General features: G+C 35.1%; 1 protein-coding gene across 1 annotated transcript; it reads left to right on the forward strand.

Annotated features, from left to right (window-relative positions):
* Positions 1-1,531: 1,531 nt before the first annotated feature.
* DCP2 (decapping mRNA 2) lies at positions 1,532-16,935 on the forward strand. The gene is made up of 11 exons (XM_089242292.1): positions 1,532-1,778; positions 3,903-4,054; positions 8,529-8,656; positions 8,805-8,903; positions 9,760-9,912; positions 11,671-11,777; positions 12,259-12,427; positions 13,448-13,633; positions 14,197-14,257; positions 14,683-14,824; positions 16,102-16,935. The coding sequence occupies exons 1-11, from the start codon at positions 1,705-1,707 to the stop codon at positions 16,121-16,123; spliced, it is 1,293 nt and encodes a 430-aa protein (XP_089098418.1). The 5' UTR covers positions 1,532-1,704; the 3' UTR covers positions 16,124-16,935.
* The last annotated feature ends 5,849 nt before the right edge of the window (positions 16,936-22,784 follow it).

A 22,784-nucleotide genomic window follows, 5' to 3' on the forward strand; every position in this document is an offset into this window, starting at 1 on the left:
CAATATTTTTTTACTTTTGATTGATGACAGCATAAATTTTGGGTATCGATACACAATTTCTAATCATAAAAATGAATTATCATGATTTATAATTAGAACTAATAATAGTGATAATACTATATTCAAAATTGTGATAATTATTCAAGGTGAGAACCAAAGTAGATTCATGGCTTTGTCACCTACAGGCTATTCAAATTCTGACGTTCTTTTCCCCTATCTAATTCAGTGTTCTTGATCACCAATTACACTATCTCCCCATTTCTCCCTAGTCTTGCCACAGGGACCAACATGCCTACAATGGTACAAATATTCAATTGTTACTCTTCATTCACAGATCGAAAAATACACTGCGTCATTAAAGTTCACTCACAACATTAGATACACACTCAGACTTAGTTTATACATGTACACTTCGGAAGTGACAACTCATTTCAGTAGTAAATTTCCCCATAGCAATAAACCTAAAACTAAACTCAACCTCTACATATCAGTATATTTTCTGCCGTAAAAATGGTGATAGACTGAAGTTGTGCTCAGTTTGAAAGAAAACAGAAAGGCCACCAATTACAAAATTTGCCACCCTCCCAAACTTGCCGCTCTGGGTTATAGCTACAGATAAGGGGATTAGCGGGTCCTCTCCCCCTGCTACAAGGGGAAGTGCCTAAACTTGCATTCTCCTTAAAATATTTGGTAATTTATAGTGCCCTGTATTTGTCATAATTTCTTAATCTGCGGTGTAGTAGAAATCATTAAACTCCCTGTAAAACATGATTTTTAGACTAGACTTTCTTCACATTTTCAGAAGGTGAGAAGTCTAAAGGGTATAGGAGAAAGCGTTCGGATAAGAAATCAACTTCAAGATATATCTCAATGCTAAAATAAGAAGCAAGTTATCTCCTTGATAATATCTGCTTATCCTGGATATGTTTCTATGAAATACAAAATGATCACCCTAGGCATCTATAACATAGGAAAGATTTTTTCACATGTGTATATTATTGTTATTTTACAAATTTCTTTTGTTAAAAATTTTCGTATAGTTAGTTTCCCGTAATTTTTTTTCTACAAGATGAAACTAAATGTTGCAGTTCGACTGCTGCTGCCGCCATCTCTTGCTTAAAAAGCGAAACCAACACGTGATATATTTTTTTCAAAAGGAAATTTCCGGATCAGTATAACTGATGTTGTGGTTCTGGTTCTGATAAATATAAACAAGCTGTATTCAGATATATTTTTTTGCCATCTAGCGATAGATTGACTAACTTGAGTTGCTTTAACCTGCTTAAATAAAATATGGATGACAGCACAATTCTAAGAAAGTTCAGAAACGGATTTCAATTTCAGAAAATAACTCGGTATTCGTTGATCAAAAAAATATATTTAAAACTTTTTCAGATGTTTTTTTTGTGCATGTAATTGGTTCATTAAATCTTAGAGAAGGCATCAAATACACAAGTTTGGCGAAATATTGTCGGGACGTATGGTCAGAAGTTACAATATCGAATTTTGTCAACATCTTGACGGAGAGAGCGGTATGATCAAACCGTCCAGCGACAAATTTGTATTTGTTTATCTGTTCAAAAAACAAAACTAAGATTTCACATGTGTTGTTGAATTCAGTCGTCATTAGTTATTTGTGTCGTCATTTGATGACTTCAAAACATTTCATTAGCATTCGCACCAACTGAATTCAAGTTTCATTCTATGGAGAGCCGCAAAACGCCACCCGTCAACTCCAGCATCGTCATACCTCGTGATATTCTGGATGACTTAAGCAGGTAATGAATGGGTAAAGCTTCATCATAGCACTCATTAACTGAATTCATTTCAAAAAATACATCTCATTAATTGTCAAATTATATCAGTTAGTGTTAAGAATCCGGTTCATTAATAGGGTGAAGTTATGTTTTCGAATGTCAATGTCCCCAAAACAAAATGAGCGACGCACGTCGCAGAACGATTTCGAAGAATTTTAAGAAGTGCAAAAAAAAACACCATTACATGTATGGGAATTTTTACCGCAGAACATTTCCAATCAGCTGAGGGCTTGTCGCAGAACAGTGCTAAACATTCTGTTTGGGAGGTCAATGTTTACAACGTTAAGCACAATATTCCCTCGGAACACCCATAATAACTGTACCAATCGAGATTTGGGTATAATTTAGCGATTTTCTAAACCATTATCATTCTCGCCAACCGAAATGCAATATAATTGGCGAACACTATTTTCAAGTTAATCACAGTGAAATCTGTGATCAAGTAAAAATATCTTTGTTGAGGAATTATCGTTATGTCGAGAAGCAGAGCAGTTTTCAACATTAGACTAGGTATTTCTAAATAAGACATGAGATAAAAATGTTGTACAGGGATTGATTGTACATCATAAAGATTATCTCTGTAGCGTGGTTGCACAGTACAGCGCAAACAATCATTCTCGCTGAAATCTGTGGTTTAAATAATTAGGGATACATAACAGAATAGGAACAATGTCGATAGTTGTGTAATCTAATCTGTTTTGAGTGTGATTTTCAAGCGAGAGGCATGAGAAAAAAATATAGTAGAAATGATTGTCAAATCAAAGCTTTTGGCCACACATAGGATATTCGATGTATCCCAAAATTACAGTTGACACTACTATTCTGTTAGCGTTCCATTCCCTATGGATGCACACAGTGTAAATGCTATGATTGTGCGCGGGCATTGTGATGGATTGGCATTAAGAGGATCCAGGTTTGAACCGCAGCTGATGGTACAGTGGTTGTTGGCCGAAGTTTGTTTTCTGCAATTATCTAACCTTTGATGTTCCGATGTCGACCATGTCGCTCATTTTGGAAAAAATTCTCACCACAGCGAGTAATAGATTTCCTCTTTGGTCATGGGTTCAAACTTCACCAGCGGCACAGTGTTGATCGGCCAAAGTTGGTTTTCTGTGTTTCTCAACTTTGAGGCTCAAATGCCAGCCAATCTTCCATTAAAAAAAGTCTTGCCTCAGAGAACAACAGACCTACAACGATACAAATATTCAATCATTTCACTTCACTCATAGTTTGAAAAAATAGATGGCAGCACTAAAAGTTCGCGCACATAGCTGTTGAAAGTGTTTCAGACCTGTGGATGCTCAGATTCAGCTTCATGCAGTAAATTGTTGTTTGTGATTTAACTGTGGGAGCAATCAGACCTGTTCTTCAAAAACGGCATCCCCAACTCTGGTGCCACTGCCCATTGCAACGCATTTGGTAGTACGCACCCGCAACAATATACCACAGTTGTGCTTGGATTGAAAGAAAAAACAAGAAATGGTCTTTACAGCACTTTAAATAGCACACACGATTGAATATTCATTCATTGCTTCAGAATTTGGAGATTTTTTTTTCTTTCAATAAAAAGGTTGATGTTGTTGTTCCCTTATTTTTCTTAAACTTTCCCCCTCAAACTTGACCCACTTGATCTAATTGACCCCTTAAACTCCCAAGACTCGATATGACCCTCAGAATTCTAACGAGTTTGGCGTCATATGAAATCATAATTGAACCTGTTGTAAATCTCATGTGTGGCAGATTTGTTCATTAAAAATTTCTGGCAATAATCAGGGTTGGCTCCAAATCAGAGGGGTGAGCGGGGGGCTGTAGTACAGGAGTGAAAAGTAAGAAGACAAAGAAAAAGGTGAAGGTGTGGTCACGTGCTGTAATTATTTCCAACCAGAAAACCGGCGAGAATAAAAAAAACTGAATGTGTATGTCATGGGAGGAGGGGGGGGGGGCTTAGCGAGGAGTACAATGGTGACCTAGTGATGGGCATGTGTGGGTACAGAGAAATGCGTAGTCTACAGTTAGATGTGGTCATGAGTTATGTATTATTCGATGCTGATATAATCGTGTATGATTTCTATTTTGATTTTCCAGCCGTTTCATCATCAATGTCCCATTAGAAGAAAGAGAGAATTTGATTCGAATATTTTTTCAAATTGAGTTAGCTCACTGGTTCTATTTGGACTTTTATCGCTCTGAAAGGAAAGAACTTCCTGGCTGTTCCATAAGAGATTTCGGTTATATCAGTATCCTTTAGATTTTTATAACAGAATACAGTCATTTCCCAGACGTAAATCAGTAATTCATTTCAAGACTAATAATGTGAGTCGAGGTGAATGTATCCACTGATCAGTCCGGATATGGCTTTATGTTAAAATCAAATTTAATTTTTTATTTTATTTTTTGTCAGCTCTAGAAATTTTAAGAATGACATATAAATATCGCTAAATCACTGCTGTAAGTATGACAAGTTGCTATTCTTTGAGTGTTCTGACAGAGAATAAAGGTACTTGCTGGTTATCGAGAAAACAAATGGCTTTTGTTATTTTTTCAGGAAATGCCAGTATATGATTTCTACAGCAACTTTTCCTTTTTTTTATAAGTTGATAATCACTTGTTTGTGGCGTTTTCGTACGTAATTGTTTTTATCTCCTGTGTGTCTAGCAGATTTTCTGCGATTCTAAATTTAAATAATCCTTATAAGGTAATACATAATTTTTTTTGTGAAAGAGCTTTATCATATCAAAGTTTTATTCATTTACCATGAAGTAATAGGCTAACTTCCTTATACAGGGTTATTAATAATTAAAATTGAGATTTTGTAACGCTGTAAAGTAAGAATCACGGGTCAGAACAATTACTACTTAACCGCTGGGTTTGGCGAACCATAGGTCGCCATGGCAAGTAAAAAATTTACTTTTGCGCTTAATTTTTCTCACTTATGATAACTAAATTTAAGTCTGGGGACAGCATAAAACTATCGGAAATTATGTTGGAGGATCCCTTTTCCATGCTAGCAGACAGGCCATGTCCTGGACAAGTCAAAAAGCCCCTTTACACATACGCTTTTGCGTGCCGTAGGAGTGAACAACTTCAGAACCGCCTTCAAGAGTGTGTGTGTAAAGGCAAAAAAAGCGTGCAGTTAGGAATGCGCACTGGAACTGATTATTCCAGCGTTCAATCATGAACTCAAATTCATACATCTAGAAGCAAACCAACCCTACAAGCAAAAATGGGGCTAATCCGTCGTCTCTTCTAATAAAAGGTGTCTTCCTTCTTCTAAAAAAAGAGATTTATACAATACGACGTCAGGGGGCTATCCCCCCCCCCTCTGCCTTTGGTGGCCACCCCCCCCCCCTTCACAACATATCTTGTTTATTTCGTCCAACTTCATCAGCGTGCTATGGAAAGGGGCATGTGAAAGCACCAGCTTACTGAAGAAGTGAATTTTACAATAATAAAGCAAAAAACAAATGTGATTCATCAAGTACCCCCAGAAAACTCCCCATGGAGGATCCCTAGACTCAAATTTGCTGAATTTTAGTGGGGGCTCCCAGATGGGATTTATTTCAGGCTACCGATGTTGCAAATTTTGCAATGTTAAAAAATAAAAATTAATGAGATACATCCAGGGGCACCCAAAATGAAACCTGTGAATTTCTACATGGCCCCCCCCCCCTGACTTGGAAGCTTTTTGGACAACCCCCACTGTGAGTACCATGAGAAAATTTCATTTGTATTCATTTTACCAACAAATAAAATCCAGTACCCCCAACCAATTACCAGGGACACCAATTCACATACTTTCAGTGGGGCCCCCACACTGGCTTTATTTCAGGCTTCCACTGTTGCAAATTCTACAATGTTAAACAACAGAAAAGCATGAGATTCATCCAGGGCCCCCAAAATGAAACCTGTAAACATGGGGCCCTCGACTTGGAAGCTTGTATGTCATCCCCTGCTGCAATTGCCATGAAAAATGTTCATTTGTATTCATTTTACCATTGAATAAAATCCAGGGTCCCCCATCAATTACCCGAGACACCAATTCGCATACTTCTAGTGGACCCCAGACCAGCTTTATGTTGGGCTACCGATGTTGCAAATTTTACAATGTTAAAAATAAAAATCAATGAGATACTTCCAGGGGCCCCCGAATTGGAACGTGTCAACATTTCCGTGGGGCCTCGACCTGGAGTCTTGTCGGACATCCCCCCCTGTGAGGGACCATGAAAATCTTTCATTTTTATCTCCCAGAGATGCAACGCCTGTTGGATGTCCGGATCCTTGACGGCATCAACAAAGCATTGTAGGGTCAACTCTTCTCTGATGTCCTGCGGGTACACCAACTGTGAGAGTCTCTCAATGTCCATGGCCAGCTCTTGCAATGTTTCGCCCGCCCTCTGTTGCCTGGTCTTGAGCTGAAGTCGGTGGAAGTCCTTGAGATAATTTTCTCAAAATCTTAGCTCGAGTGAGTTCGTCAGAGCTTCATAGCTGGATCGGTCCTTGGCAGCGAGCGTCTAAAGAACTTCAGCCGCTTCCCCTCAGAGTGTGGCGTCTAGGTGAAAGGTATTGAGAACACAGTCCATCCATCCACGGAAGCAATCATCTTGAACTGGGTCCTGTAGATCGACCATGATGCCTTCCCGTCCTACGTCGAGGGCTTAATGTTAGACCGACTGACATCAGCTATAACTGGCAGGACCTGGTGAGGGTCCGTGGAGAACGTAGGCTCTTGAATTTTCTTTTCTAGCTCTTGTATCTTTTTTGAGAGCTTCTCGTCTACTGCAATCACTCATTCCATGACAGTTCATTTCCTGGGTGAGTTACATTTTCATGGCTTCGACAATTCCATCCACTCTAATTTCAATGGCAGCGATGTCTTCCTCCACACCGGCAAGAGCAGAGGCAATTTCTTACGTAACAACGGCGACATCCTCCTTGACTTCGGCGATGGAGTTGGTGACATCCTCCTTGACTTCAGCGATAGAGGTGGTGACATCGTCCTTGACTTCAGCGATAGAGGTGGTGACATCGTTCTTGACAGCTGCGCTCGTGGCCTTATCTTATCATTTACAGCAGCGATGGAGATGTTCATCTCTTCCACAATGCCCAATTTCATCTGGCCCACCACAGACTTGGTTCAGCTGTTCTCGCATGTCATCCATGTCCATTCTTCTCATCTTCATGCAAGTCTTGAATTATCCCACTTCTGACACCAAATTGTTCTGGGTAGTTTTCCAACAAGACTTCGAGATTGCAAAACAAGAAGTAGTTCGATGGACAAACACAGATTTATTTACAGAACAATAATTTCATGTATTTACAAGCTAATTAGAGAGCTAACAACTTTCTCGCAAAATCACAAAGTTCAATCACAACTGATTTTTCATCGAGTCTCTCTAATCTAGAATCTGGCATCAAATCTCACTACTCCCTACTATTTATAGGTCTGTCGAAACTTAGAGAAAAGGAACATTCTACAAAATTCTACTTTACAGTTTCCAAGGTGGCGGCGCCACCGTACGGAGGCACGTAACCACTGTCTGGAGGAGTGGGACCTTCTAGAATGTTCCCACCAATCGCACCTTTTTCCGATAAACCGAAACCGGTATCAACTCTCTTTGCCAACAGAAGATTGCGATAAAGAATTGTGCCATCTATCCTCTATAATTTGTAACAATATTTATGTTGTCAGAGTTGTGCTTATTTGGTGTTCTTGCTGTTGCTGCCATCTGGCTTCCATATTTTGAAGCGAAGATGGTTAATGCGTGAATTTTTCATTTTATGTAAGTATCATGTTTTAGGTCTGCCTACTCTCCGCAGAGAGACTGTCGAAATGACTTGAAAATTTGACAACATGAATACTCCTGAAGCAGTAGAATTTTGTTTGATGAAGGGGGGAAAAAACTCAAATTTTTCAATAGGTGGTGCTGTACTCGCAAAACACGGGGAAATTTGCTTGGTGAATGAAAACAATAGTCAGCTAAGGCATAATGACAGTTTGACCTTCCAAAATTTCATAATTTATGGAAAAATCACAAATATGAAGTTATGATACAAACACCTACGACCGACTCATGCAAGAAATGTTCAGTATGCTGTCCACCATGTTCTGCTAGGAGTTAGAAATGTAAAAAGTTGTTCCACTGTAGATTTGAGCGTGCCATTGTTAATACTGTAGATGGTACGCTATGCTGGTCTTAAATTCAGCCAAGTTCACAGTCTGACCACTGCACACAACATTCTTGAGGTACTTCCACAGCATTGCCAGCCGATCTTTGTGGAGCGCACACTCCAATCTGTTGTGAGTCATTCAGTTTTGATCTTTAAACTCATAGCAAAACACGTAGACAATAGGTGAAAAATTTCTTGCGCAAGTCCTTGGTGTTTGTTTCGCGACTTCAATTTTGTGATATTTCAATGAATTAAGAAATTTTGCTATGTTGCCCTAACTATCTATTCAGCAAGTAACTTTCCTGTTTCACGAGTACAGCGCCGCCAATCAGTAATTTTGTAAAGTTTTTTTTTTTCCTTTGGCAATCATAATTCCATCGCTTTAGAAATATTCATGCCAATTTTCCCAATTTTCAAGTCATTCTGATCAATATTTATTACTTTACAGCGTTTTGAAATCTCAACTTCAATTTTAACCAACCTGTTTTAAAATTTGATTATATGACTATGAATTCGCTCATGCAATGTTCTTTAATTATAAAGTATTCAACCACATCCCATCACTACGTAAATATACTACTCGGTTTGATTATATCATCACATCGTGGAGAGAATACAAAATGTCTGTACCAACGTATGGAGCTATACTTTTGGATGAAACGCTTGAGAATGTGAGTTTTTTTCCTATAATTTTCTTTAAAATGTTGCACAATATGAAATATAAAAACATTTTTTTAACCTTGGTTTTTCTATTTTTAACTTATGGCATTGTGAATAGTCAAATTGGGATGGTATTCATCTTTGTTTTGTGTTTATAAGGTTCTGTTGGTTCAAGGATATTATGCCAAAGCAAGTTGGGGTTTCCCCAAAGGAAAAGTCAATAAGGAAGAGTTGCCGCATGATTGTGCTGTTAGAGAGGTATCTACACACACGCTTTATATTTTTGGATTGCAATACATAGGTGTCAATGATTCTGATTTTGTAGCCTTATTAAAATCTTCTGATTGGGAACTAGATTCTTTCATTTTCCGTATCTTTATAGAAAAATCCTCAAATTCTTTACGAAAATGAAAAATTTCTGAAAAAAAAAAAAATCTTAGTCCTTGTTATTCTAGGCTTTCCATGTTTCCTGAGAAAAATATGGAAAATTGAGATTTCAAATATGAGAAATCGCCAATTGTCATATATGATGCCAAGAGTGAGTAAAGTTGTAATTTATTTGCTAAAATCGTGAATGACGTGAATTGAAGCTCTACTCTAAATCAGTAAGCAGTGGCTTCTACAAGAAAAACGTTCAACATGACAAATATGTGTGAGATACCATGCATTCATATTTATAGTAGTAATTGTTATAACAATAATTATAATTATTGTTGTAACAATAATTATAATTATGGTAGAATGTAAATTAGTTGGGAAAATAATTCCAATCCTTGATTTTAGTAAAGATCAAAAATTGAAGTAGGTTTCGTTGAGGAATTAGATCTTTATTAAAACAAGTCAGCTGGATACAATTACAATGAAATGCTGAAATATCCCAGAAAACGGGTCATAGTCACCTATGCAAGTCCCTTCCCCCCCCCCCCCCAAAAAAATATATTTTCCTTTCATTCATAAGATATATGCATTCGGTGGCGAAATATTTCATCACACAGCAAACTAAAGATTTTTTTTAAGTCTGGGAATTGGCACCTATGATAATAGATTTAAAGTTCGTTTTTGAAATAATTAATATTTTCCAATCATTATCCTTATGAAGGTTGCATCGTTCTAGGTATTAGAGGAGACAGGCTTTGACATCAGCAAGGTGATAGATAAAGATCAGTTTATCGAGCACAGCTTTCAAGAGCAGCAGATTCGTCTGTACATTGTCAGTGGAATTTCTAAAGACACAAAGTTTCAACCGAGAACAAGGAATGAAATCAAAGTAAACATTTATGTTACATGTACCATGTTATATAGATTTATGCAGTATTTTTAAAGTTAAATCAAAATTTGAATCTTCTGATTGGAAATAATTTTATACCGTTCTCGTTAATCTAATTCTGTGTGTGATTCTCTTGATCGGTGTATCATCCAGTGCCGTCTTAGCGCATGGGCCCACCCGGTCACGGCCCAGAGGCCTCACAAAAATGAGATCTGGTAAACATTTTCTAGAATTTACCAGGTAGGGCCTGAGAAAAACCACTTGGCCCGGGGGCCCATGATGTTCTTAAGACGGCCCTGGTATCATCCGATGATTATGATTGTCGCAGTAGACACATTGGGGACTTATTTCCTAATTTCTGTCTTCTCATGGTTTTATCATAATCTTACGGACAAAAAATCTGCTGGCAACAATGGTTTCTCGATCTCAATAATAACCTTTGGAATGTCTATTTTGCCATGGTGCCCAACCAATGTGTGTTCCAGAGGTTTTATCCCTTTACAATGGTGTTTACTGTTACTATCATATGGAGAAACCCCAGGCAGCATCGGGTATTTGGCTAGTAGTACTACAAAATTATCAAATTTCACAATTGGGGATGCAGTCAAATCAAATTTTCCCCTCTAACAAAAATCCTAGTAATCACCCTGGTCCATATTAACCATAAATTATCGACGTTGACCGATCCTCCAAAACATTCGAAATATTAATAATATTATATAATTATTTTATATATATATAATATATAAGAATATATACAATTAAAAAAATGTACCCATAATTTACTATGTATTTAACATTTTATTCATGATATGTATGCAATTTACTATAATACTCAAACTTACTTCAACTCCACATTTATGTCGTTTCATCCTAAAAATTATTATTTTTTAATTATATGCATTTTGAGCTAAGCTGGAAAGCTTTCGATGCTGTTTTCTTAGCAGGAAATGTTGAAAAAAAATTTACTTTTACTGGTGTTTTTGTTTTAGAATGTTGTAAGTTACACTAGGTTGATAATTTTTCATGTAAATAACAAAGAAATTAAATAAGTAAAAATAAGTAAATATAATGAATAATAAGTATAAAACAAGTTTTTGTTTTAAATGTTTTAAATTTTGGTTTAATGGGAATTACAGTGAGACCTTGCTAGAGAGAATGATTCTCGATACCACAATATCCTTTACAAAATAAATCACCTCTATAACGATATTTATAAACTACTACTATGATTATGTTATTATATCTCACTCCAAATCGCCTTTAGTATTTTTAAAATTCCTCACCAGTTTTTGTCCTTCTGAGTAGTATCTTCAGTAGCATCTGTATTTCGCGCAACGTGGCTCTGAAAGTGTGTTAATTTGCGGTGAAGCTACTTTTTGGTAGCGCACAAAAGTGTGTAATGCTGTTAACTTCCTTCCAGAGGTAAAGCAACTGAGTTTTATTAATCAATTAATTCAAATTTTTTTCATGCAAATAAATACAAATTTCTGGTGGTACTGATGTATAGGGAAGGATAAAAACAACATAAATTTGGCGGGGGCATGATGATAATGCTAACTCTCTATATAACAATAATCCCTCTTTAACAATATTTTATTTTTTTATCCACAGATTATCACTATATCAAGGTTTCACTGTAGTTACATGTAAATGTAATTGGTCTGTTTTTAATTGACCTTTGATTTTCAAGATTTATCTTAGTTTTTTTTTTATCCCTCTAACTAAAACGTAACACATTTCAATATTTCTGTATAGAGTTTGGAATGGTTCGCCATCAAGGATCTGCCAATCCGGCGTAAAACTCAACCTCAGAAGCATGGACTTTCTCCTAATGCCTTTTTCATGGTTACGCCATTTGTTAGGTGAACTTTCATTTCAAGATGTAATTTTATTTATACAATTGATTTTGAAAGAAAATCTGTGTGCAAACCTTAATCATGGTTCTTTTTTGTTTTATTTGTTTTACTGCTTTTTCCTTTCATCCCTTAAGGCAAAGGTTCCCAAAGTCCCTCTCCTTGAGGTGCCATGGTGGCCTGTCCTTATTAACCTTCTAGTGATTGCGTGTATGTGAAAGATACGCTATCATAAGGAAGTGTATTGAGAGCGTATCTCGACCATTGGAAGCTTAATGTGTGCCTATTCAATACCATGAAACGATTCTTTGACCGTTTTATTTGACAGTTTTTATAATATCAGTCTTTTGAATTCAGGGAAATTGCAAGAATATGAATTTACTGCTAAATTCTAGAGGAAAGATAAAAATTCTAATTCTATTGAATCTTTTATGTTGAAGTATCTTTTCAAAACACACACTAAATGCTTTGAATATTTCTCTTTTTTTAGGAAATTGAAAAAGTGGATATCAGACAAGCAGCAAAACATATCCAGAAGCATTCCAGAAAGTGTTGGATATTCAGATGAAGCTCTCACACCATCAGAATCAGAGAATGAAAATCAACAACCGGTAGAGAATTCAAACAAAACCCAGCAATTGTTTGCACAAATGACAAATGCAAGTTATGATCTTTACTAAATATCAAATTTGTATAATTCTGATTTAATATTGATGATTAATATTGAGGAACATGGCACTCACACATCAGGGCTCTGCCCAGCCAAAGTTTGGATCCATTTCAGGAAATACAAATTAACGGGACACAATCATTTTGAAATTTCATTTCTTTTGTAGAAATTAATTAGATTGTTTTACTTCTCACACACTTCCTTATTTTCTACAAAAACAAAGAACATTTTCACAAAAACAGGACCCTATAAAAAAGTATGGACAGAACTTATAGTCCTGGTCATTATAACAGAATGGTCGTTACACTGACCAAGGACTGTATATAAGTTATTATGGGTTGAGAGAAGGTAAACCCCCTTACTTGCGGTTATAACATTGTAGAACCAGGCATGGCCCAGACTCTGTCCCATAGGGAATGTAAACGAAACATGGTTACAACACTGGTTCCACCCCCCCCCCCCCCATTTTTTCATCAACCCTGTATTGCAGTTTGAAAAAAATTGAGTCAGTATTAATAAATTATTATAATGGTAATTTTTATGATAAAGCAGTCATTATACAGGGGGATTCAAAACTCAATGTACAAACTTTTAGGTGATATAGGAAACACAAAAACAAAACAGAAGCACATAGGAATGTATGACCAGAACCCCAACCTTATCAGTTGGAGGATAAACAAAGATGCAGAAATGACAAGCCAATAATGAGTGGATAAACTCTTTATTTAGCTATATTTTATACGAGGACAGTGCATGTACACATTAAGTTTCACAACAAGTACTCAAAGTTCTTACCATCCACAGTTATGCAAAAAATAATTCTGGTTTTGTTCTGTTTTTTGTTTTTAGGGGTTTGTGATTCTGTTCCTTTTTTTTGTGATTCCATTCTTTTTTATGTGATTGAGTTTTGTTTTTGGGTTTTCTACCTCCCCTAAAAGTTTTTACATTGAGTTTTGAATCACCCTGTAATCATGATTCTTACTCACTCTTTTTATTTATTCGGATTTAGAATGAGCTTATGTCATTGTTGCAAACTAAAGATGGCAGAAAACCGGAAAGAAGCAGAACCGTCGAGTTCCAATCTCGGACCAGATCCACTTACACACCTCCACCCAGAATGCTCAAGAAACATGCCAGCATGAAGCAAGCTGCTGAGTATAACAGAAACAAAACATATTATCCAAGCCAAGATCATGTATGTAGAATATTGTGCGAAGATAAATTTTTATAGTTCTGTTCAGAAAATTTATCTGCTATAAATTCAACAGAAAGCGGTTTTTTTTTTTTGCCAAAGTTTATGGTTATTGTTCTTGAAAAGCTGTGGATATAATAATATATATAAATATAATTTATATCAGTAATGGGAAACTTTTTCAGGAGGGAGCCAATAAAAAGAAAACATTTTGGCCAGCCAGTATAATTTATTATAAAACATTTCTATACTATTACTTTATCTCCAATAGGCCAGATAGAAACTAAGTGGGCCGTAGTTTACCTGTCACTGATTTAGATTATAGTGCATACAGTGTATGAAATGAGATTACATGATATTATACATTTTTTTATCCTTGTATTTTTCATGTAATACAAATTAATTCCGAGAAATGTATTAAACTGCAAAAAAATTTTATGTATGGAATTCATTTTTTGATTTTAAAGCTGTAGTAAATTGTTTTGAAATTCAAAGCTGGAGCTGGTGTGTGTTGTTTGAATTGTGGGTCATGACGTGTCATTTACAGACTTCTATTTCATGTTTAGAATCAAAGCAGGGACCACTCATCCGAATTTGCCAGAAGAACTTTTGGGAACTTCTTGAAAGGTATCCATGTGATAATTTTTTTTTAATTAAATTTATATCATTTTCTGTCATCCCTTCATTAAAACATGCATTCAGATATTTAGTGTGTTTACTGTATATAACTGTTATTAAAAATTTAATTAACATTATCATTCAGATAAAGTTGTTTGTTGTATCACACGTTCATCATGTATCGCTTTTTTCTTAAGTGAATTAGTTATTTTCAAATATTACTGGCAATCAAATGTGTGAAATTTTTATGTATCATAAAAAATGTGTATGTTTGTTTTTATCATTCCGATCCTCATTAAAAAATATTTTCAGATTAATAATAACTATTTTTTGTTAATCTTAAAATACTTAAAATTTCAATGATGTTTTTAATTTTATTCTTGCAATGGATATCATTTTAAAATACGAAGCCTTATAAACATTTTTCTACACAGATTGTGTCAAAGCCCCCCAAGAAGAAACTACAAAATCCAAAAATGCTGATTATAAGAACCCCAGCTACTGGAAATCAAAAACATGGGACAATTTTCACCTTGATCGTGAGGCTTTAATCGCATGCTTCAATGTCAACATGAGGTAAATGATTTTTATTACTGTTCTGTTCTACGTATTATGTATAAAAAGGTGTATATTTAACTGATACTTTAAGGTATTTTAACTCTTGAGTGAATTTTCTTTCTTTATTCTCTACCTGAGAAAATGTTTTCAGTCCTTAAGGTGTTAAATTTTATTCATAATGAAAAATCTCTGAAAGACTCCCCATAATGGAATTAGTGTTTTTTATCCTGAAAATTTCCCTTACAAATAATTGCAATTCTTTCAATGGGCCATCTTCTCAAAAGTCAGGTTTTCTGATTTATGATGGATAAAATAAATCCATACTATGTATGCTCTGGTTCCTCGGAATATACACCTGGGTTTTTTTTTTCCCACCTATTTACAAACCAGTTGTGACTCTCATCACAGCTTTACACCATACAAGATTCGGGTGTACCTGATACTATATGGGTATTTAAGAGCAGTCAATTCAGCACTTGCTCTGCATCTTATCCACAATATGTAGAAGCTGAAGGGAAATGCATTGTGTGGATCTGGCTTTAAAGAAGTTTTAGCATATTTATTTATTTTCATTCACAATTTTCATTCATTATTTTGTTTCTCATGTGTATGTTCATTTTTATCATTTTCAATTAGCATTGAAAAATATTCTTAGATTAATATTTATGAATAAATTTTTATCATCCAAAGAAGTGTCAGTTAAATTTTGAGTCTTTACAGAAGATGTAGTATGCTTGAAACTATGTAATACGCATTGAATTGAGATGCCAAGTACAGTAACACCACACAATTTATGTCCCTTTGATTTAATTCACCCTGCATTATTAACGTTATCTTGTCCTAAAAACATTTTTTTTTTAATTAGACTCACTTTGAGCACATCTTGAAGGCTTTTGATGTCATGTTAAGAGGGAAATGGTTCTGAAAGAGTCGCATTGAAAAGATGAAAAGACGAATATATAAGAAAGAATAAAGAAAATCTGTATGTTCACCTCCCTGTCCCTAAGGAATTATCAGTGGAAAATTTTAAATCAACTTACTCTCTGTTAGTCATGGAATGAATAACTAATGTAAGTCAGTCTTGGGTATCACTGCATGGAATTGAGTGGCTAATATATCTTTCCCCCCCCCCCAAAAAAAAAAAAGGTAATAACAGCACTTGAGAAACATTCATCAATAAAAAAGAGATTTTGAGTTTCTTATTTTTTCCTGAAAACATTCTACATCATTCAAAAAATGAAATAATAATACAGTATTGTGACATTGAAACACACATAATTTTTCCCCCTTTTTAGCCCTATCACTGGAAGACTTTGAGAATGATTGCATTCAGAATATTTGGAATTCAAAGGCTACAAATAAGATATGTATCACACATTCTGTATGGCAATTTGTGGATGATGATTGTTGTATTTCTGTTATGAATACAATTGGCTCTGTGAAGATTGATCAAATTCATTCTCTGTTAAGTGAAACATAATCATGTTCAGGAGGTGTGACATCTTAAAGTTGCCAATTATTTCAGAAGCTATATTTCAAGTTTTCTTATCTATAATGCAATGGCTCTGACTTGTATATTTGTAATTAATGGTATATATGTTATTTGTTTTATTTCTTGGGATCATGTTGAGAGACATTGTGTACGGTAAAAACTGTGAAAAATCTCTACAGTTCACTTAATTAGGTTTATCACAATTTTTGTGCTAACAGCTGAACTATTGTTATGTTTTCCTTGATTTTGTTTATAAGTTCTTCATTTCTTTACACAAGGGCATAAAACATGTACAGTAGAGCCTCGATAATCCAAGGTGGATGGGACCGAGGCCACCTCGGATTATCAAAAAACTTGAATTACCCAGAAAAACAATAAAAAAAATGTGTTAAATGTTGGTTTTAATTTTAAAAAAATTGAAATTTATACTTGAATATATATAACATATTCATACCATACAATGTTTTTGAAAAAATGAAGAATGTGAAACGGGTACAAAGATGAGAGATGATTGAGACAAAAGAGTTGGTGAGACATGGGATTCATGGTGAATGATGCTGAGACACTGAATGCTTACAACTGCCTTTCCAATGTACTAGAGCCCGGATTATATGCATTAAAAAGTGGCAAAATATGCTCTGCAAATATGCAATTAATAATGGCAAAATATGCACTAAAAATGCCAAAATACTCATTTAAAAATGCCTAAGCATGCATTAAAAAACCCAAAATATGCATAAAAACCCAAAATAGTACACAAAAACTCTGAAAAAGTTAAAAAAATGTTAGAACATATTTAACACATGGGAAAATATACATTAAAAAAGTCACTATGCAAAAAAAAGCAGATATCTAATTAAATGTACATTTTCTATTTCTTAGGTTGGCATTACACGACAAAAGTTTTTGAACATTTTTTTATAAAACTTGAAAAATTCAACCAATAAGCATATCAATTACATTTGAGTGAATGTAACCAATTATCTTATTGGTTGCTTTTTTTTCAAGTTTTGTAAAAGATCTTTCATCAAACTTTTATAGTGTAATCCTGTCCTTGTTGCATATTGATTTGAAGAAAAAAAAATCTCCATATATGTATTTACTGTTGGGCCGGAACTAGAGGGAGGGGCGGCAAATGCCCCAGTCGGCAAAATTTAGGGGGGTGGAAATTTTTAGGCGTAAACAATGAACACCATCATAAAATTACAGAATTTTAAATTGGGGAGTGGCAAAATCCTAGTTACGGCCCTGATATACTGCCAGATGCAAATAACTTCTACTTATTTTATATTTATGTATTTTTTTTAGTTTGTTGTAGCGACTTAGTAACGAAATAACAGTAGCAAAAAAATTTCAACACTATTTCTAAAAAAATTTAACACTTTTGTCATATTTCTAGAAACACCGTTGTAATAAAACGGTTGATGTTTGGAAAATACAGTATTACAAACTTCTATTAATTCACTAAATCTAACCTGCGAGAAAAAAAGACCTGATGTGTCATGAAAATATTATGAGCAATATTTATTTGAAATATTATACCCTTCAAAAGTATGCACTTATTCTGAAAATTCTTTAATGCATCTGTGCATTAATGCTAAAAATATGCAATAATGCATATTTTGACCATATGCATTCGCATGTAATCCGGGCTCTAGTAATTACGTAAGCAATTAGGGGACAATGCTGCCTCTCTTTCTCTGCAAATACCACCCCCCCCCCCCCCCCCGTGGAAGTTAAAATGGTCTACGTCCATTCAAGGGAATCTAACATTTTATGGCACCGATTATACCCATTATGGTGCTCGAGGCTGCCTAGTCCGTTTCAAACTGCAATTACTTTCTTTCTTTTAAACTGGGCACAACGGAGGCCTATTGTCATGGAAAATTTACTATCTAGTGACTTGTGCCGGAAGTGTAGGTGTGTGCACGTAACAGTATGAGTGCGTGTGTTGTGTCAGATTTTTCAGTCCTGCCATCTATATTTCAGCAGTGGAGTGAGCGAAGTTTAATGGTTGAGTATTTGTACTGTTTATAGGCCTGTTGCTCTCTATTGCAGGACTTTTTAACAGGGAAATTGGCTTGCATTCGTGCCTCGAAGTTGGGAACCACGGGAAACCAACTTCAGCTGACCACCACTGTGGCACTAGTGAAACTGCAATTACTGTGCAATATGTACATACAACGTAGTACTCTTGGAAAAAATGAAGAGGTTGGGTTCTTGGAGGAAAAAAGGTCTTAAGAAGGAAATTTGAAAATTTTCCGTGTCTTGGATTATCCGAAAACTCGAACGTTCTGGGCTCAGATTTTCGAGGCTCTGCTGTTTTGTTTTGTCAAATTGCCAGTTAGCCCAGAATTCTGTTTGATAACTATATTATGAAACAAGGGATAGATAACGTTTTCAGTTCGCAGGCCAGATATGCAGTATTTCTGCTGCTCATTGGCCAGAAACTGTAGTGTATTGGGTGATGATATGACCTGTATTTTTTGGAGAGTGGTGCCTTAATTTCGACCATCCTGACTTTTTTTTTATAAAATGTATCATTTTTTTGTGTATTTTTAGTGAAGCTTACTTGAATTTCTTCTTTGCCTATAAATTATATTATAATAATTATGACTGATTATCATAATTATTGTCATATAAATATATTCATCTCATGTATTAGTGAAACATATGTATTTTCTTTGGTGAATTGTATTTTAATCTGTTGCAAATTGTAGTAGCTCTCTATTTCCCGCCATTGGTGATTTTCCATCAATTGTAGCAATAGTTGGCAACTTAACTTATCTTTGACAATTTGTTTTTCGATAGTTGGTGATGTGCCAAAAATTTGATATGACAATTACGTTTTCACAAAAGCAAAAGGGTAAATTAGCTTCAATTATAAAGAATAGTGTGATACTATAAAACACTACATTTATTTACACTAATATAAACACAACTCTCTGCAAACAAGTGATGTCCCATATGGATTCAAATTTTTGGTATTTTCATGAAAGAAATATGATCCACTTTTTTACTACTGATGCTTACCATCATCTTAATTTTCTCTGCAAGAGAATTATCTTTCTCAGTGATAATTGCCTCATCACATCAACAAAGAAGGTATTATTACACTGAGAACCAGCATTAGTTAATGGAGAATTCTGCCTAAATAAGAGTGCTGATCAGACCTGCTCTATATAACCAAAAACATGGATAATACAGAAATTATTAGATTTCAAGGTTGAATAAAATACTTTTAATACTAATAATGATTTTTGAAATCGCTTTAAATTTTTTTTTATATTTTGCTCAAAATTGTTTTGAATTTAATTTTAACTTTGCCACTTGTTTTCCTTCTTCTGAAAGCATTTGATAACATCAATAGTTTGCGCTAAAAAATCACCAAAAGCTGGAGTTAGTTATTGGTACTGGTACTTTCTGTGTAAGACACGTAAGTGCAATGCTGTAAATGTCTTTACAGGGGCAATGCATCTTAGTGAACTTTTATAAATTAATCAATTACAATTTTTTGCAGTGAATCTGTAAAAAATATAAAATCATAAACTTGAAAAGGGCCCATTTATATGCAACTTAAATTAATGATGATTTTGTTACGAAAGTCTGTTACATTTTTGAGCGATCGAAATCAGTTTTTCTGTTACGGAAATTGGTTACGATTTTGGGTCGTTTTAATTTAACTCAAATATATCAGGAACCGTTCAACACATCGGGACCAAGTTATGTGTATGTACCGAGAGGCATGGCTCTCAAGCTGGCTTTTTCACGGGGCCCCTCTGTAGTTAATTTACAATGTGAAAAATCTAAAAGAGATAAGAATCGTTCCGGCCCTTGTCAGCCCTGCCCTTCTGAGGGCCATGCCGAGTAGTATGTATGATATACATATATCACCAGTGCTCCCAACACACGGTCAGAGTACCCAGAGTGGGGCATTGCACATATACTTTCACGTGGGGAGGTTAAAGATTTCATTTCCGGGGGCCCCTTGATGGAGCTCATTGTTTACTTGCTGCTTTAACATTGAAAAATTTGCAATAGCGGAAGCCCAAGATATATCCCGTCCGGGGCCCTCATAAAAATCGGCGAATTGGGTCCCGGGTCGAGCGGCCCTGGGTTTTATTCATTGTTAAAATGAATACAAATGAAAATTTTCCGTGGCTCTCACAGGTCCGACAAGTCTCCAGGTCGGGCCCCCCCCCCCCCCATGGAAAAGTTGACAGGTTTCATTGTGGGGACCCCTGGATGAATCTAAATTATTTTTGTTGTTTAACTTTGTAAAATTTGCAACGTCGGTAGCCCGAGATAAAGCCAGTCTGAGGCCCCACTAAAAGTATGCAAATTGAGTCGCGGGAATTGGTTGGGGGCCCTGGATTTTATTCGTTGGTAAAATTAATACAAATGAAAATTTTTCTAGGCCCTAACAGAGGGGATGTACGACAAGCTTCCAGGTTGGGCCCTTTGCCATGGTAAAGTTGACAGGTTTCATTCTGGGGGCCCTGGACGAATTGCATTGTTTTTTTGTTTGTTTTGGTGTTTTACACTGTAAAATTTGCAACAGTAGAAGCCCAAGATAAATCCAGTCTTTTTGCTCTGCTAAAATTCTGCAAATAGGGTCCCTGGGCCTTGATTGGGGGCCCTGGAATTTATTTATAGGTAAAATGAATACAAGTGAAAATTTTTCGAGGTTCAACAGAGCTCCAGTCTAGGTACCCTTATGGGGAAGTTTTCTGGGGGTACTTGATAAATCACATTTGTTTTTTGTTGCTTTATTATTGTAAAATTTGTCAGTAAGCTGGTGATTTCACATGTTGCTTTTCATAGCACTCTGATAAAGTGGGACGAAATAAATAAACATGATATGTTGTGAAGAGAAAAGGGGGGGTTGGCCGCCAAAGTGGGCAGAGCCCACCTAGTAAATACATAACAGTTCATTTTCTGATGGTATTAACAATGTCGATATACAAAAGATGGCAACAGATGCTTCTCAATATAACGATAATCCCTCTACAATAGCAGTTCCCAACTTTTTTTCCTTTTCGCACCCCCAGAGCAATGTAACTTACCTTCCCACAACCTCTTGGATAAGAAGAATAATGTTAAAAACTCAGGTTTTTTCAGTAATTGATTACATTAATCATCCGATAACTAATTTCTATGAGAGTTCTTTTACCTATTGTTCAACGTCTTTTGGCTATGGCTAACATTATCATTATTTGAAAATTAATTCAAAAATAAAACTAAAAAACTTATTTTTTAACATTTTTTTGAGATTTGGAAAAAAAGATTTATTGAATAGTTCTTTTCAATTATTGATTCCAGCCGCAACTATAAATAAATGTTTCTTTGGCACTTGATTGAATTTTTTTACTCTTTTCCTGAGTCATGTGTGTTCTTGACAATTTCAAATATTAGCATAACATACTAATATGATGGTACTAATGTAAACAAACCACAAAATGGTTTAGATAAATAATGGTATTTTTTCTCAACTGAAATGGAAAACAAGTGTGATCGCTAATCAAAAAGAAATTTTTACAACGCAAAATTCATATTTCTGTCACCAGTCAAAAGCTGGTATGATACTTATAGTTTTAAAAATTGAAAAATTCAATTTTTATCATTTTAATTTTCCTGAATAATCAGCTAACATGTAATTTTTTTTCCATCTCACACCCCCAAAAAAAGCTCTCCCACACCCCTGGTTGGGAACCACTGCTCTACAACAATATTTTTCTTGGTCCGCAGAATATTGTTATATCAAGGTTTTACTGTATTATAAAATTTTCATTTTTGACAGAAGCAAGTGTTCATTCTATTGCTGCTCATAGGAGAACATTTTATATTGAAGTTCAACTATTAGTGTATTAAATTTCAAATGTATAGTTATTTGAAGCAGCGAGCATGAAAAAATTCAAAATAAGAATATGCATGTCTCTATTTAGTACTCGTTGATTTATTGAAATTAGGGTGATGTTATCAAAACTCAAGTTTCATAAACGATAGAAATAAATCACTGCATATATTTTTGTGCACCTTTATAAAACAGAAACCTGTCTGGAACGGAAAATAATTTCTCTCCAGACCTTTTGCTTTATATAGGTTTCACTGTATTATGATTTGTGTTATAGATACTGTTATTTGTTGAATATGCCTGCCTTTGCTAATTTACCATCCTAAATCTTTTTTCCAGTTACAGACTACAAATTTCGGAAAATAGTTAATATTTAATTGCAGTCATTGAGGGGTTATCTATTCTGCAATATATTATTATTTTTCTGTAAAAGAATCACCATCATTCGTATCAATTGTTGTTTTCATTTTTGTAAAACTATTGATGTTGAATTGTGAAAGAATTAAAAGAAATGAGGCACATGAGAATAAAGGTAATTATATTATTTTTCTTTTTATCCTCCTTTGGCAATTTTCAAATTTGTCAGAATTGTAGGGCATCTCAAAATTATACCATCGTTGCAACTCTGAGAG

The sequence above is a fragment of the Pholcus phalangioides genome, unplaced genomic scaffold (assembly GCF_987345545.1).
Source record: "Pholcus phalangioides strain wild (caught in Gottingen) unplaced genomic scaffold, Ppha-v1.0 ptg000003l_1, whole genome shotgun sequence".
Taxonomy (NCBI): domain Eukaryota; kingdom Metazoa; phylum Arthropoda; class Arachnida; order Araneae; family Pholcidae; genus Pholcus; species Pholcus phalangioides.

Excerpts from the sequence above, each read along its gene's own strand:
- DCP2 (XM_089242292.1), top strand. The coding sequence starts at position 1,705 with ATGGAGAGCCGCAAAACGCCACCCGTCAACTCCAGCATCGTCATACCT. Across the intron at positions 9,913-11,670 it reads GAACAAGGAATGAAATCAAA|AGTTTGGAATGGTTCGCCAT; the intron begins GTAAACATTTAT and ends ATTTCTGTATAG. Across the intron at positions 12,428-13,447 it reads TGTTTGCACAAATGACAAAT|AATGAGCTTATGTCATTGTT; the intron begins GCAAGTTATGAT and ends ATTCGGATTTAG.